The sequence below is a fragment of the Oncorhynchus mykiss genome, chromosome 25, assembly GCF_057628025.1.
Source record: "Oncorhynchus mykiss isolate SJ-2025 chromosome 25, ASM5762802v1, whole genome shotgun sequence".
Taxonomy (NCBI): Eukaryota; Metazoa; Chordata; class Actinopteri; order Salmoniformes; family Salmonidae; genus Oncorhynchus; species Oncorhynchus mykiss.
This window is the reverse complement of record NC_143046.1, coordinates 50,911,909-50,929,444: the sequence shown is the minus strand read 5'-3', so window position 1 is coordinate 50,929,444 and position 17,536 is coordinate 50,911,909. Positions and strand designations below refer to the sequence as shown.

Genomic DNA, 17,536 nt, shown 5'->3' with positions numbered 1-17,536 from the left:
CGCCCAAGAAAGTCCAGCAGGCGCCAGGACTGTCTCCTAAAGTTGATTCAGCTGCGGGATTGCAAAGTCCCTCTTTGCCATGCAAATTAACTGAATCCCCCCCAAAAAATATTGACTGCATTTCAGCCCTGCCACAAAAGGACCAGCTAACATCATGTCAGTGATTCTCTCGTTAACACAGGTGTGAGTGTTGACGCGGACAAAGCTGGAGATCACTCTGTCATGTTGATTGAGTTTGAATAACAGACTGGAAGCTTCAAAAGGAGGGTGGTGCTTGGAATCATAAATCAACCATTTATCGGATCATCAAAAACTTCAAGAAGAGCGTTTCAATTGTTGTGAAGAAAAGTCCAGCAAGAGCCAGGATCGTCTCCTAAAGTTGTTTCAGCTGCGGGATCGGGGCACCACCAGTACAAAGCTTGCTCAGGAATGGCAGCAGGCAGGTGTGAGTGCATCTGCATGCACAGTGAGGCAAAGACTTTTGGAGGATGGCCCGGTGACAAGAAGGGCAGCAAAGAAGCCACTTCTCTCCAGGAAAAACATCAGGGACAGACTGATATTCTGGGATTGGACTGCTGAGGACTGGGATAAAGTCATTTTCTCTGATGAATCCCCTGTCCGATTGTTTGGGGAATCTGGAAAAAAGCTTGTCAAGAGAAGACAAGGTGAGCGCTACCATCAAGTCCTGTGTCATGCCAACAGTAAAGCATCCTGAGACCATTCATATTTGGGGTTGCTTCTCAGCCAAGGGGGTGGGCTCACACACAATTTTGCCTAAGAACACAGCCATGAATAAAGAATGGTACCAACACATCCTCCGAGAGCAACTTCTCCCAACCATCCAGGAACAGTTTGGTGACGAACAATGCCTTTTCCAGCATGATGGAGCACCTTGCCATAAGACAAAGTGATAACTAAGTGGCTCGGGGAACAAAACATCAATATTTTGGGTCCATGGCCAGGACACTCCCCAGACCTTCATCCCATTGAGAACTTGTGGTTAATCCTCAAGAGGCGGGTGGACAAACAAAAACCCACATATTCTGACAAACTCCAAGCATTTATTATGCAAGAATGGGCTGCCATCAGTCAGGATGTGGCCCAGAAGTTAATTGACAGCATGCCAGTGTGGATTGCAGAGGTCTTGAAAAAGAAGGGTCAACACTGCAAATATTGACTCTTTGCATCAACCTCATGTATTTGTCAATAAAATCCTTTGACACTTATGAAATGCTTGTAATTACACTTCAGTGTTCCATACTAACATCTGACAAAAATATCTAAAGACACTGAAGAAGCAAACTTTGTGGAAATTAATATTTGTGTAATTCTCAAAACTTTTGGCCACAACTGTACAGGGGGTACTGGTACAGAGTCAATGTCAATGTGCGGAGGCACCGGTGTCGAGGTAATTGAGCTAATATGTACATGTAGGTAGAGGTTCACATCGCTTCCTATCTCACTCATCAGCATAGCAGGTAGTGGTTATAATGATACCTCATCAGCATAGCAGATATTTATAGGGTAGTGTCATAATGGTACCTCATCAGCTTAGTGTCACCTCTCTCCTACTATAAGCAAACGTGTGGAATGTCATTCACCTATTAAATTTGGCCTATGAGCGTGGCACACTAAGGCAATTCCACCATCATTAATTATTAACCTATGCAATAATCACTTTCCTTTCTTTCAACCAATGGGCATGAAGCTAGTGGAGTATTTATGTTAACTCAAACCTTGTGTCTCCCACTTACTGTTTTGCAACAGGTCTTCCACGACCTTCCACCTCCCCACCACCAACTGAAAGTCCGTCATCAGATTCCCATTTTCCCAGTACAGTTAAGTGTGTACTAGATTGAAATGTGGTTAGGTCTATGTGGGGAACTTGCTGACATGGAGAGAATTACATCAATCTTGCAACAAAGACAGCATAGGTAAGAAGATGTCTGGTCAGAGTTCCTGACATTGTACTGGTTTCATTTTGTAATTTCTGGATTTTAGTTTTTTCTGATGTGGCTTTATCCATATTGTATTCTTATTCAGACTCTTTGCTCTGTACAGAAAACATTTACTCAACATATGAATCTCATTATGCACTTGTGAAAAGACTGAAGTGTTAATTTGTATGTATTGTACATGCTCTTTATGTGCTCTTGAATAAAAAATAAAACATCTGGACTCTTCACTGGCCACTCTTTTATGTGTGTTTGAGGTTGTTGTCATGCTGGAAGACTCACACAGTTTTTGGACTCTAGGTTGAACATTGTGTTTTGGAGTGGAATCTTTTGATTTCATGATGTCTTGCACATATTCAAGGCCCGTTGTAGTACCAGAAGCAGCAAAGCAATCCCACAGCATGTTCTAACCTCCACTCTAATTGATTGTAGGGATGGGGTTCTTTTCTTTGAACACTTAATTTGGTCATTGGTAAACATAGGAAGATACCACTGCTGAAGGAGACACAAGAAAGCCTGATTGACCTTCTCAAAACCCCACCTAAACAAGCTTAAATCCTGGGGCAACTGTTCTATGGACCTGGCAAGATAGTCACAAAACAAAATATCCACCACCTTATTTTTGTGGGGTTATTTTTCTGCTCATGCATTCTTATTTCGATGCCAAACCCTCCACTGGTGTTTTACCCAAAGAGCTCTATTTTCATGTCATCCAACAAATGTAAAGTTTGCTTAAAGCATTGGCACTTAGATTGGAACCGGTGCCATAGTCAGATTACATGAAAATAGAGCTCTTGGTGTTGAAATAGTGATGCATGAGAAAAAAATAACCTCAAAGATGGTGGATCTTTGATGTTATGGGCCTGTTTTGCTTCCACTGGTCCTGGGGCACTTAAGGTCAATGGCACACTGAACTTTATCCATTACAAGGACATTTTAGCCAAAAACTTCGCAAGTGGATCTTTCAGCAAGACAATAACCCCAATCACACACAAAATCCACAAAGAAATGGTTAATTGACCACAAAATCTAAATGTTGCAATGGCCATATAAGTTTTTTGAACCCCATTGAAAACCTCTGCTTTAAATTGAAGACGGCAGTCGAAGGATATCAAGGATCTGCCAATATTCTGTATAGAGGAAGGAAGGGTTTTTAGAAAAGGCTCCGTGCCATTATCCTCGCAAGGTGAGGTATTGAATGGTATTGAAAACAGAGGTGCCAATCATTTTGACCCCTATCTTTTTGAGAAAAATATTACTTGTTAACAAAATCTCTTTCTCTGAGCAATTGTATTGGTATAAAATAATATAATTTCCCCATCATTTTAGCATACAATATACTGTAGCTCAGTTTTTGTGTTGTCTTTTTTGCTAAACTTTATCAAGGGTGCCAATAATTTCAGATCCTACTGTATATCACTGCAAACAGTCGAACATACACTCACTACTGTGTATCAGTGCAAATTCAAACCCTCTAGACATGCCCAAACAGTCAAACATAAACACACACTGACTTCGGACGAGGAGGTTGACGTTCCTCTTGGCTGGGTTCCCCACATTGTTGACTGCAGTGCAGTTGTAGAAGCCTGAGTCGGCGGGCGTCACCGAGCGCAACTCCAGAGTCCCGTCTCTTACCAACGAGTTTCTCGGCAACGGGTTGAGGTGGCGCGACCAGGTGACGGTGGGTTTAGGCAATCCGGCGGTCACCTCGCATGACAGGGTCACGTCCTTCCCGGGGTCTACCACCAAGGATTCGTTGACAGAAAGCCGTAGAGCAGGGGGAGCTGAGGGAAGAGGAGGGGGAGAAGAGTGGCGAAGGTGTGAGTTTGTCATTGTTTAAATATGTATTCATGGAATTTTCTACATTGTTGTTAGACAGAGAGCAGGGGGAACTCAGGAAGAGTGGGAGTGGAGACAGTGATGGCTCACAGATTCATGTACGCATTCCATACGCATCCACACACACACACGCACACACACACACACACACACACACACACACACACACACACACACACACACACACACACACACACACACACACACACACACACACACACACTGTAAACCCAGAGCTGTGTAGACGTTAAATGTAGCTTATATCTTTAGCTCTGTGTCGGTCTTCAACCACATTCATTAAAGACTGGATTACAAGCATCCCTCTCTTGGAGTCCCCAAACAACTAGACACGGACAAAGTGCACCAAACAAGTAATCTAAAGCAGATTCAAAATACTCTTCACTAATAAGATATGAGCTAAATCAATATCATTTTCTAAGAGTAAGATTATGGCAGTGCACTCACTGTGTCATTTGATAACTAAATAGCAACATGTGGTATTTGAAAGGGTTAAAAAGATACAGTTGACCTGTTGGATACATCTGTGTTGATTTGTAAAGCAAGCTCTATTAAATGTTCCCTTTACCTCTCATTTCTGTTGATCCAGAGACAGATGGAAAGAATGTGGGCATCACACTCACTCCCTTAAACAGACATTATTCATTTTGAAAGGATATATGTCCATTTGGTCTTGTTACCTATACACCCCATACAGCATTAGTCGGAAATACTTTACATTAAGTTTCTCATAACTTTGTAGTAAAACTAGTAATAACATTATATTTACATTTGTTACATAGTACTTGAATAGCTGCATCGATTGCAAATTAATTCCATGGCAGGAATTGTGACCGCCGTCAAGTCATAAGCCACCAAAACAATTAAAAAGTCAAGTTTTTCTAATTTCATAACTGTCCTTTATGGAACAACTGTTGAATGACCTTAAATACAGTATGCAGAGACCATAGAGAGGGCAAAAAACATCAGAACGCTTGTCAGAGATCGATAGCAGCTCAACACATTGGAAATGCAGAAGGCAAGGCCGGGAAGAGTGAAACAAAACACTCAAGAGCAGACAAAGGAGGAAAAAAAGACAGGGTCGCGTCTGGGAGGAGAAAAAAGGGCAACTGCAAAGGGACATTAATCGTCGAAGATGCAGTTCAACATGGAATTTTGTGCCTTGACTGTGCCCCGGCCCCCTGTGCTGTTGGAGAGCAGATGCTGGAAGAGTGTGGGACTGCTGTACCAATTGTCCACATAAAAAGCGTGGCCCATCCCGAGATGAGGAGCTGTGATATTTACAAAAACTTAGAAACACTTGGGTGCCAGTTAGGTAATGCAAAATTCATAGGCAACTAACTGCTATTAAGTTACTGTGAAATGTGATGAAAGGTGCTCAACCTTTGCAACATAACAGAACACACTTAATTTGGATAGTCCGGATAGTTAGATAGATAGATAGATGCTCTACAGATGGACATATTGTCAACAAACTATCTGTTGATAAGCAACTGATTGCTAAAGTTACAGTTAGAATAAGGTTTAGGGCTGGTAAATGTTACTGATAGTCTGTAGAGCATCTAAAGATGGATTATCCAAATAAAGTGTTACCCATAACCATAACAACTTAAACTGGTACACTTCCAAGACCATTGGCACGAATACAAAAAAATCAGTAACTTGTTGTTTACCGTGCTTTCACTGCAACCAGTAGCCTGTAGTGTACAGTAAAACGTTTTAAACCATCACAGCTGTAAAGAACCCTTTCACTGCAACCAGTAGCCTGTAGTGTACGGTAAAACTTTTTAAACCATCACAGCTGTAAAGAACCCTTTCACTGCAACCAGTAGCCTGTAGTGTACGGTAAAACTTTTTAAACCATCACAGCTGTAAAGAACCCTTTCACTGCAACCAGTAGCCTGTAGTGTACGGTAAAACTTTTTAAACCATCACAGCTGTAAAGAACCCTTTCACTGCAACCAGTAGCCTGTAGTTTAAGGTAAAACTTTTTAAACCATCACAGCAGTAAAGAACCCTCAATGATATGCAACAACAAAAAATTGTTAGACGTATCACCCTCACCCCTGACAAATAACTACTTAATAACCTTGATTTCGTGTGGTTGTACAACCATTCTGTTCTTTCGCTCTTTACCATCAATCCAAGATGGCATAGCAGTCAGACGTCCTTTGTCCTCGTCTTGTCGTGTCCAGTGTGTATATATATATATTTACATCTTTCTTCGCATATTTTTTATATATTTCCTTTTTCAAAAACTCAACTTCAAAACACTTTCCTGCAACCCGCCTCACCAATTTTAAAAAAAAGTATTATTTACCTCAAATCTGAAATCCACAATAGAAGCTAGCCTGAAGCTAACCAGAAGCTAACCAGAAACTAGCCAGAAGCTAGCCAAAAGCTAGCCAGGAGCTAACCAGGAGCTAACCAGGAGCTAACCAGAAGCTAGCCAGAAGCTAGCCAGAAGCTAGCCAGTTTACTGGCTAACGTTAGTATTTAGCTAACCACGGTTGATGGTCATCAGCTGTCATTTAGCTTGAAAAGCTATCGCCAGTTTTGTACAATGCGACCCAGACCAGAATATACCGGACCTATTTTTCTCTCCATATCCCCGGATTTCAACCGAAAGCTCTGAACATTTACACCTGGATCTCGCAGCTAGCTAGCTGCTATCCGTGTGACTATTGGCTTACATCGGTCCCGGAGCAAACTTCAATTATTCCGGAGCTAGCCAGCTGACGAGTTCCATCAACCACTCCTGGGCTACAATCACCTATCCGGACACGTTTTACTGCCGATGCGGAGCCCCACCGGGCCTTCACAACTGTACTAACGACGTTATCTGCACGAGGGAGTTATCCGACTGGCTCCTCCGTCGCGACGTTACCTGAACGGCCATCTGCGGCCCGCTAATCATTAGCTGCCTGCTATCTGAATAGGTCTCTCGGACAATTTTTCTTGGGTCACTATAGCTATATCTATTTTGCCAATTGGATTGATCCCCTCTACCACGGAACCCCACTAATCTACTAACGGAAACGCACGAAGTGGCTAAAAACAGAACACCGTCCTACGCTAGCTTGCTACCGATGGCCCGGCTAGCTGTCTGAATCGCCGTTACCCCAACCAACCTCACTACTAACTGAACCCTTATGATCACTCGACTAAGCATGCCTCTCCTTAATGTCAATATGCCTTGTCCATTGCAGATCTGGTTAGTGTTTATTGGATTATTTCACTGTAGAGCCTCTAGCCCTGCTCATTATACCTTATCCAACCTTTCAGTGCCACCACCCACACATGCGATGACATCACCAGGTTTCAATGATGTTTCTAGAGACATTATGTCTCTCATCATCACTCAATACCTAGGTTTACCTCCACTGTATTCACATCCTACCATACCTTTGTCTGTACATTATCGTACTTAAGCTATTTTATCGTCCCAAGAAACCTCCTTTTACTCTCTGTTCTGGACATTCTAAACAACCAATTCTCATAGCTTTTAGCCGTACCCTTATCCTACTCCTCCTCTGTTCCTCTGGTGATATAGAGGTGAATCCAGGCCCTGCAGTGCCGAGTTCCACTCCTATTCCCGAGGCGCTCTCTTTTGATGACTTCTGTAGCCGTAATAGCCTTGGTTTCATGCATGTTAACATTAGAAGCTTCCTCCCTAAGCTTGTTTTAGTCACTGCTTTAGCACACTCTGTCATCCCGGATGTTCTAGCAGTGTCTGAATCCTGGTTTAGGAAGACCACCAAAAATTCAGAACTACAACATTTTCAGACAAGATAGAACGGCCAAAGGGGGCGGTGTTGCGATCTACTGCAGAGATAGCCTGCAGAGTTCTGTCCTACTATCCAGGTCTGTACCCAAACAATTTGAACGTCTACTTTTAAAAATCCACCTCTCTAAAAACAATTCTCTCACTGTTGCCACCTGCTATAGACCACCCTCTGCCCCCCGCTGTGCTCTGGACAACATATGTGAACTGATTGCCCCCCATCTGTCTTCAGAGCTCGTGCAGCTAGGCGACCGAAACTGGAACTTGCTTAATACCCCAGCCATCCTACAATCTAAGCTTGATGCCCTCAATCTCACACACAATATCAATGAACCTACCAGTTACCACCCCAAAGCCGTAAACACGGGCACCCTCATAGATATCATCCTAACCAACTTGCCCTCTTAATACAACTCTGCTGTTTTCAACCAAGATCTCAGCGATGACTGCCTCGTTGCCTGCATCCGTAATGGGTCAGAGGTCAAACGACCTCTACTCATCACTGTCAAACGCTCCCTGAAACACTTCAGCGAGCAGGCCTTTCTAATCGACCTGGCTGGGATATCCTGGAAGGACATTGACCTCATCCCGTCAGTAGAGGATGCCTGGTTATTTTAAAAAAATGCCTTCCTCACCATCTTAAATAAGCATGCCCCATTCAAGAAATTTAGAACCAGTAACAGGTAGACCTGACTGCCCTTAACCAACACAAAAACATCCTATGGCGTTCAGCGGAAGTGTTGTACCAGTTTACGTGGCTGATGGTTATGTTGATCAAAGGTTTATCACCACTTTTAATACAGTTAGTACTGCCATCTTTTCAAAAGCATGTGACAATAAAGAGCTGCACTGTTGAGTTTATTATGCATTTCACAGTAACCTAATGGCAGTTATTTGCTTGGATATTGTTGTGAATTTTGGGTTAGCTCCACTGTAAGAAAATCCCTTAACTATCACAGTAAATTATTATCTAATCAACAGTTGTGTACTGTATAAACTGAATCCATTAGATTACAGTAAATTACTTAACATTGTGGTAAAAAATTTAACACTACCAAAGTTAAACACAGTAGCAGTTCACATACTATATTTATTAATATTCAAACTACAATGCCACACAAAAAGCACATGGGCAACACAGTCAAATCACTTTTTATTTTTTTAATTTATTTTTATTTCACCTTTATTTAACCAGGTAGGCTAGTTGAGAACAAGTTCTCATTTACAACCGTGACCTGGCCAAAATAAAGCATAGCAGTGTGAACAGACAACAACACAGAATTACACATTGAGTAAACAATTAACAAGTCAATAACACAGCAGAAAAAAAAGAGTCTATATACATTGTGTGCAAAAGGCATGAGGAGGTAGGCGAATAATTACAATTTTGCAGATTAACACTGGAGTGATAAATGATCAGATGGGCATGTACAGGTAGAGATACTGGTGTGCAAAAGAGCAGAAAAGTAAACAAATATAAACAGTATGGGGATGAGGTAGGTAAATTGGGTGGGCAATTTACCGATAGACTACAGTGCCTTGCGAAAGTATTCGGCCCCCTTGAACTTTGCGACCTTTTGCCACATTTCAGGCTTCAAACATAAAGATATAAAACTGTATTTTTTTGTGAAGAATCAACAACAAGTGGGACACAATCATGAAGTGGAACGACATTTATTGGATATTTCAAACCTTTTTAACAAATCAAAAACGGAAAAATTGGGCGTGCAAAATTATTCAGCCCCCTTAAGTTAATACTTTGTAGCGCCACCTTTTGCTGCGATTACAGCTGTAAGTCGCTTGGGGTATGTCTCTATCAGTTTTGCACATCGAGAGACTGAAATTTTTTCCCATTCCTCCTTGCAAAACAGCTTGAGCTCAGTGAGGTTGGATGGAGACCATTTGTGAACAGCAGTTTTCAGTTCTTTCCACAGATTCTCGATTGGATTCAGGTCTGGACTTTGACTTGGCCATTCTAACACCTGGATATGTTTATTTTTCAACCATTCCATTGTAGATTTTGCTTTATGTTTTGGATCATTGTCTTGTTGGAAGACAAATCTCCGTCCCAGTCTCAGGTCTTTTGCAGACTCCATCAGGTTTTCTTCCAGAATGGTCCTGTATTTGGCTCCATCTATCTTCCCATCAATTTTAATCATCTTCCCTGTCCCTGCGGAAGAAAAGCAGGCCGAAACCATGATGCTGCCACCACCATGTTTGACAGTGGGGATGGTGTGTTGCTTTTACGCCAAACATAACGTTTTGCATTGTTGCCAAAAAGTTCAATTTTGGTTTAATCTGACCAGAGCACCTTCTTCCACGTTTGGTGTGTCTCCCAGGTGGCTTGTGGCAAACTTTAACCAACACTTTTTATGGATATCTTTAAGAAATGGCTTTCTTCTTGCCACTCTTCCATAAAGGCCAGATTTGTGCAATATACGACTGATTGTTGTCCTATGGACAGAGTCTCCCACCTCAGCTGTAGATCTCTGCAGTTCATCCAGAGTGATCATGGGCCTCTTGGCTGCATCTCTGATCAGTCTTCTCCTTGTATAAGCTGAAAGTTTAGAGGGACGGCCAGGTCTTGGTAGATTTGCAGTGGTCTGATACTCCTTCCATTTCAATATTATCGCTTGCACAGTGCTCCTTGGGATGTTTAAAGCTTGGGAAATCTTTTTGTATCCAAATCCGACTTTAAACTTCTTCACAACAGTATCTCAGACCTGCCTGGTGTGTTCCTTGTTCTTCATGATGCTCTCTGCGCTTTTAACGGACCTCTGAGACTATCACAGTGCAGGTGCATTTATACGGAGACTTGATTACACACAGGTGGATTGTATTTATCATCATTAGTCATTTAGGTCAACATTGGATAATTCAGAGATCCTCACTGAACTTCTGGAGAGAGTTTGCTGCACTGAAAGTAAAGGGGCTGAATAATTTTGCACGCCCAATTTTTCAGTTTTTGATTTGTTAAAAAAGTTATAAATATCCAATAAATGTCGTTCCACTTCATGATTGTGTCCCACTTGTTGTTGATTCTTCACAAAAAAATACAGTTTTATATCTTTATGTTTGAAGCCTGAAATGTGGCAAAAGGTCGCAAAGTTCAAGGGGGCCGAATACTTTCGCAAGGCACTGTATGTACAGCTGCAGCGATTGGTTAGCTGCTCAGATAGCAGATGTTTGAAGTTGGTGAGGGAGATAAAGGTCTCCAACTTCAGCGATTTTTGCAATTCGTTCCAGTCACAGGCAGCAGAGAACTGGAACGAAAGGTGGCCAAATGAGGTGTTGGCTTTAGGGATGATCAGTGAGATACACCTGCTGGAGCGCGTGCTACGGGTGGGTGTTGCCATCGTGACCAGTGAACTGAGATAAGGCGGAGCTTTACCTAGCATGGACTTGTAGATGACCTGGAGCCAGTGGGTCTGGCGACGAATATGTAGCGAGGGCCAGCCGACTAGAGCATACAGGTCCCAGTGGTGGGTGGTATAAGGTGCTTTAGTAACAAAACGGATGGCACTGTGATAAACTGCATCCAGTTTGCTGAGTAGAGTATTGGAAGCTATTTTGTAGATGACATCGCCAAAGTCGAGGATCGGTAGGATAGTCAGTTTTACTAGGGTAAGTTTGGCGGCGTGAGTGAAGGAGGCTTTGTTGCAGAATAGAAAGCCGACTCTAGATTTGATTTTTAGATTGGAGATGTTTGATATGAGTCTGGAAGGGGAGTTTACAGTCTAGCCAGACACCTAGGTACTTATAGATGTCCACATATTCTAGGTCGGAACCATCCAGGGTGGTGAAGCTAGTCGGGAGTGCGGGTGCAGGCAGCGAACGGTTGAAAATGTTGGTATTACTAGCATTTAAGAGCAGTTGGAAAGCCACAGAAGGAGTGTTGTATGGCATTGAAGCTCGTTTGGAGGTTAGATAGCACAGTGTCCAAGGAAGGGCCAGAGGTATACAGAATGGTGTCGTCTGCGTAGAGGTGGATCAGGGAATCGCCCGCAGCAAGAGCAATATCATTGATATATACAGAGAAAAGAGTCGGCCATAGAATTGAACCCTGTGGCACCCCCATAGAGACTGCCAGAGGACCGGACAACATGCCCTCCGATTTGACACACTGAACTCTGTCTGCAAAGTAGTTGGTGAACCAGGCAAGACAGTCATTAGAAAAACCGAGGCTACTGAGTCTGCCGATAAGAATATGGTGATTGACAGAGTCGAAAGCCTTGGCCAGGTCGATGAAGACGGCTGCACAGTACTATCTTTTATCGATGGCGGTTATGATATCGTTTAGTACCTTGAGCGTGGCTGCTGTGCATCCGTGACTGGATCGGAAACCAAATTGCACAGCGGAGAAGGTACGGTGGGATTCGAGATGGTCAGTGACCTGTTTGTTGACTTGGCTTTCGAAGACCTTAGATAGGCAGGGCAGGATGGATATAGGTCTGTAACAGTTTGGGTCCAGGGTGTCTCCCCCTTTGAAGAAGGGGATGACTGCGGCAGATTTCCAATCCTTGGGGATCTCAGACGATATGAAAGAGAGGTTGAACAGGCTGGTAATAGGGGTTGCGACGATGGCGGCGGATAGTTTCAGAAATAGAGGGTCCAGATTGTCAAGCCCAGCTGATTTGTACAGGTCCAGGTTTTACAGCTCTTTCTGAAGCAAGAGAGAAAAGTTTTTTGCTAAATATTATTAAGAATTTAATATTTTATTCTTAGTTAATCTGTACCTGTTTTGATGTTTTATATGCATTGCTTTGTTTGTGGCCGGGCTGTAATAAATTATAGAAATAAATATACAAGAGGTGAAGTCGGATGTTTACACACACCTTAGCCAAATACTACATTTAAACTCAGTTTTTCACCATTCCTGACATTTAATCCCAGTAAAATGTCCCTGTTTCAGGTCAGTTAGGATCACCACGTTATTTTAAGAATGTGAAATGTCAGAATAATAGTAGAGAGAATGATTTATTTCAGCTTATATTTCTTTCATTACATCACAAGTTTACATACACTCAATTAGTATTTGTTAGCATTGCCTTAAAATGGTTTAACTTGGGTCAAATGTTTCGGGTAGCCTACCACAAGCTTCCCACAATAAATTGGCTGAATTTTGGCCCATTCCTCCTGACAGATCGATGTAACTGAGTCAGATTTGTTGGCCTCCTTGCTCGCACACGCTTTTTCAGTTCTGTCCACAGATTTTCTATGGGATTGACGTCAGGGCTTTGTGATGGCCACTCCAATACCTTGACTTTGTTGTCCTTAAGCCATTTTGCCACAACTTTGGAAGTATGCTTGGGGTCATTGTCCATTTGGAAGACCCATTTGCGACCAAGCTTTAACTTCCTGACTAATGTCTTGAGATGTTGCTTCAATATATGTGCAACAGTCTCTCCTGCAGCAAAGCACCCCCACAACATGATGCTTCCACCCCCGTGCTTCACGGTTGGGATGGTGTTCTTCGGCTTGCAAGCCTCCCAGCTTTTCCTCCAAACATAATAACGGTCATTATGGCCAAACAGTTCAAATGATGTCATGGCTTTAGAAGCTTCTGATTGACTCAAATGATGTCAATTAGCCTATTGGAGGTGTAGCTGTGGATGTACAGTATTTCAAGGCCTACCTTCAAAATCAGTGCCTCTTTGCTTGACATCATGGGAAAATCAAAATAAATCAGCCAAGACCTCAAAGAAAAAATTGTAGACCTCCACAAGTCTGGATCATCCATGGGAGCAATTTCCAAACGCCTGAAGGTACCACGTTCATCTGCACAAACAATAGTACGCAAGTATAAACACCATTGGATCACACAGCTGTCATATTGCTCTGGAAGGAGATGCGTTCTGTCTCCTAGAGATGAACGCACTTTGGTACGTGCAAATCAATCCCAGAACAGCAAAGGACCTTGTGAAGATGCTGGAGCGAACAGGTACAAAAGTATCTACATCCACAGTAAAAGTCCTATATCGACATAACCTGAAAGGCCGCTCAGCAAGGAAGAAGCCACTGCTCCAAACCCGCCATAGAAAAGCCAGAATACAGTTTGCAACTGCACATGGGGACAAAGATTGTATTTTTTGGAGAAATATCCTCTGGTCCGATGAAACAAAAATAGAACTGTTTGAGTGTGAGTTTTTGTCACAACATGGCTCGTGGGAAGTGACAAAGAGCTCTTATAGGACCAGGGCACAAATAATAATATAACAATAATTAATAATTTTGCTTTTTATTTCACCATCTTACATGTTCATGAAAAATTGTGAATAACTCACCACAGGTTAATGAGAAGGGTGTGCTTGAAAGGATGCACATAACTCTGCATTGTTGGGTTGTATTGGAGAGTCTCAGTCTTAAATTATTTTCCACACACAGTCTGTGCCCGTATTTAGTTTTCATGCTAGTGAGGGCTGAGAATCCACTTTCACATAGGTACATGTTTGCAAAGGGCATCGGTGTCTTAACAGTATGATTTGCCAAGGCAGTATACTCTGAGCGCAGCCCTATCCAGAAATCTGGCAGTGGCTTCTGATTAAATTCAATTTTCACTGAACCACATGTTGCAATTTCGATGAGGCTCTCTTGTTCAGATAAGTGGACTGGAGGCAGGGCATGAAAGGTATAACGAATCCAGTTGTTTGTGCTGTCCGTTTCGGGAAAGTACCTGCGTAACTGCGCACCCAGTTCACTCAGGTGCTTTGCTATATCACATTTGACATTGTCCGTAAACTTGTGTTAATTTGCACACAAAAAATCATACAATGATGGAAAGATTTGTGTGTTGTCCTTGTTAATGCAGACAGAAAAGAGCTCCAACTTCTTGTCCCACACATTGAATATAGTTGCGGAGAGTCCCTGTAATCCCAGATTCAGATCATCCAGATGAGAAAAAACATCACCCAGATAGGCCAGTCGTGTGAGAAACTCGTCATCATCAAGCGGTCAGACAAGTGGAAATGATGGTCAGTAAAGGAAACTTTAAGCTCGTCTCTCAATTTAAAAAAGTGTCAATACTTTGACAACCAGCGAACTTCGGCATGTTGTAAAAGCGTTACATGGTCGCTGCCCATATCATTGCATAATGCAGAAAATACACGAGAGTTCAGGGGCCTTGCTTTAACTTCTTTGGGATAGGGGGCAGCATTTCCACTTTTGGATGAATAGCGTGCCCAGAGTGAACTGCCTCCTACTCTGTCCCAGATACTAATATATGCATATTATTATTAGTATTGGATATAAAACTGTTTGAATGATGTCTGTGAGTATAACAGAACTCATATGTCAGGCAAAAACCTGAGAAAAAATCCAAACAGGAATCAGAAATCTGAGGTTTGTGGTTTTTCAAAGCTTGGCCTACCAAATATGGAGTCAAGTTGCAATTCCTACGGCTTCCACTAGATGTCAACCATCTTTAGAAACTAGGTTGAGGGCTCTACTATAAAGGAGGGGATCGTTGGGGGCTGTTTGAGTGAGTGGTCGGGCAGAGCGTCTCAGGCTCGTGACGCGCGCTCCCGACAGAGTTAGCTCTCGTTCCATGGTGTTTTCTTCAGACACATGTACTTCTCCGGTTGGAAGCTTATGATGTTTTATGTTAAAAACATCCTAAAGATTGATTCCATACATCGTTTGACTTGTTTCAAACTGGGATTCCTGGGAGTGCCTTCTGATGAAGATCATCAAATGTAAGTGAATATTTATAGTGTTATTTCTAACTTCTGTTGACCCCAAAATTGCAGATGTTTCTCTGGCTGGATTGGGCGCCGTTCTCAGTTTATGTTTTTTCCGTAAAGTTTTAAAAAAATCTGACACAGCGGTTGCATTAAGGAGAAGTCTATCTTTAATTCTGTGAATAACAGTTTATTATGAGTATTTCTGCAAAATCCCCAGATGTTTTGGAATCAAAACATTACTGCACGTAACTCGACAATGTAAACTGAGACTTTTGGATATAAATATGCACATTATCGAACAAAACATGCATATATTGTGTAACATGATGTCCTATGAGTGTCATCTGATGAAGATCATCAAAGGTTAGGGATTAATTTGATCTATATTTCTGCTTTTTGTGACTCCTATCTTTGTCTGGAAAAATGGCTGTGTTTTTTTTACTTGGCTATGACCTAACATAATCATATATTGTGTTTTCGCTGTAAAGCATTTTTGAAATTGGACACAATGGGTATATTAACAAGAAGGTTATCTTTCATTTCCTGTATTGGACTTGTTAATGTGTGAAAATGACACGTCTAAAAAATATTTTTGAATTTCGTGCGCTGCCTTTTCAGCGGAATGTTGTCGAGGGCTTCCGCTAGTGGAACGCCAGCGCTAGAAAGGGTAACAAAGTTAACCATTTTCACTGTAGTGAAATACATATTTCAAGCTGTCAGGCATTCCCTTGGCAGCAAGAGCCTCTCGGTGGATGCTGCAGTGTACCCAAGTGGCGTCGGAAGCAACTGCTTGCACTCGCGTTACCACTCCACTATATCTCCCTGTCATGGCTTTTGCACCATCAGTACAGATACCAACACATCTTGACCACCAAAGTCCATTTGATGTCACAAATCTGTCCAGTACTTTCAAAATATCCTCTCCTGTTGTCCTGGTTTCCAGTAGTTTGCAGAAGAGGATGTCTTCCTTAATTGACCACCCATAAACGTAAACAGACATATACCAAGAGCTATGCCGGGCCCGCCACGTCTGATGACTGATCCCGCTGTAACACATAGATTTCACTGTCTTGTATGCAAAGCAGTAATTGTTTAAAAAAATATCCTGCCATGTCACTAATGCGTCTTTGAAACAGTGAAACGAAGCTACTATGGAATATAACATTGCGGATAAAGTTTGGAATGACACAATTTCATGTGTACAACATCTAAAGACCTGAATCACTATACTGCTAGGCTTGTCCATTTCTAAAAGGACATATTTAGGTGTTTTGTAGCAAAGTGTAGTAAAGTGTAGTAAAGTGTCTGGACCCTTCTATAACATGCTATTTACATCAAAGATAGTTTGGTTGTAAGAAAGCTACATTTTCCTTCAAGATGAAATCATCAACCCTGCTACGGTCAACCCTGTTACTTTATTTGGCACCTGCTAATTTGGATATTTAACCTCTTGAGATGGGAACACTTGTTTTTTATGAACTTGAAAATGTGCTCTTTGTGACAGAATGTTAAAACTAGGTGAAACCAAGTTACACTTCTTAAAATGCACCGAATTGGTGGGATGAGCCAGTTATTTTTTATGTTACTGCAAAGAATATGGGACTCTAACTGTAATATGAAGCCATGTTGGACTTCAATGAAAACTGTCTAATGCTAAGGCCCAAAAGAAAACCTTCTCTAGCTTGAAGAAAAAAGCGAAACACTCCAAAACATCAAGTCAATTGAATAGTGTACAAGGGACAAAAAAACTGATTTAGCTTGCTTTGTCCTGATCTTATGATCTCTTGAACATTAGTCACAGTCTTGTGTCCCAAATGGCACCGTATTACTATAATGCACTACTTTTGACCAGAGCCTCATGGTCCCTTCAAATGTAATGCACTAGACAGGGATTAGGGTGCCATTTGGGTCACAGAATCTGTCTGTCGGGTTGACTAGAGCAGTGGTTCTTAAACCTCTCCTCGGGGAGAGAGATTTGTTCCATGTATTTGATCTATTCCAGAGCTAGCACACCTGATTCAACTTGTCAAATAATCATCAAGCCCTTGATGAGATGAATCAAGTGAGCTAGTGTAACCAATGTGAAATGACTAGCTAGTTAGCGGGGTGCGCGCTAATAACGTTTTAATCGGTGACGTCACTCGCTCTGAGACCTTGCAGAATTTGTTCTGCGGCTTTTGTGGAGCAATGGGTAACGATGCTTCGAAGGTGGCTGTTGTTGATGTGTGCAGAGGGTCCCTGGTTCGACCCCAGGTAGGGGC

General features: G+C 42.1%; 1 protein-coding gene across 1 annotated transcript in view; it reads right to left on the bottom strand.

Moving 5' to 3' along the window:
* The window catches only part of LOC110505249 (MAM domain-containing glycosylphosphatidylinositol anchor protein 1-like), a 36,301-nt gene extending 31,914 nt beyond the window's left edge, over window positions 1–4,387 (bottom strand). The window contains exons 1-2 of the mRNA XM_090219292.1: window positions 4,381–4,387; window positions 3,470–3,739 (exon numbers count right to left, since the gene is read on the bottom strand). Of these exons, the coding sequence (XP_090075418.1) occupies window positions 3,470–3,739; window positions 4,381–4,387 (277 nt within the window). The remainder of the gene's footprint in view (window positions 1–3,469; window positions 3,740–4,380) is intronic.
* Between the last annotated feature and the right edge of the window lie 13,149 nt (window positions 4,388–17,536).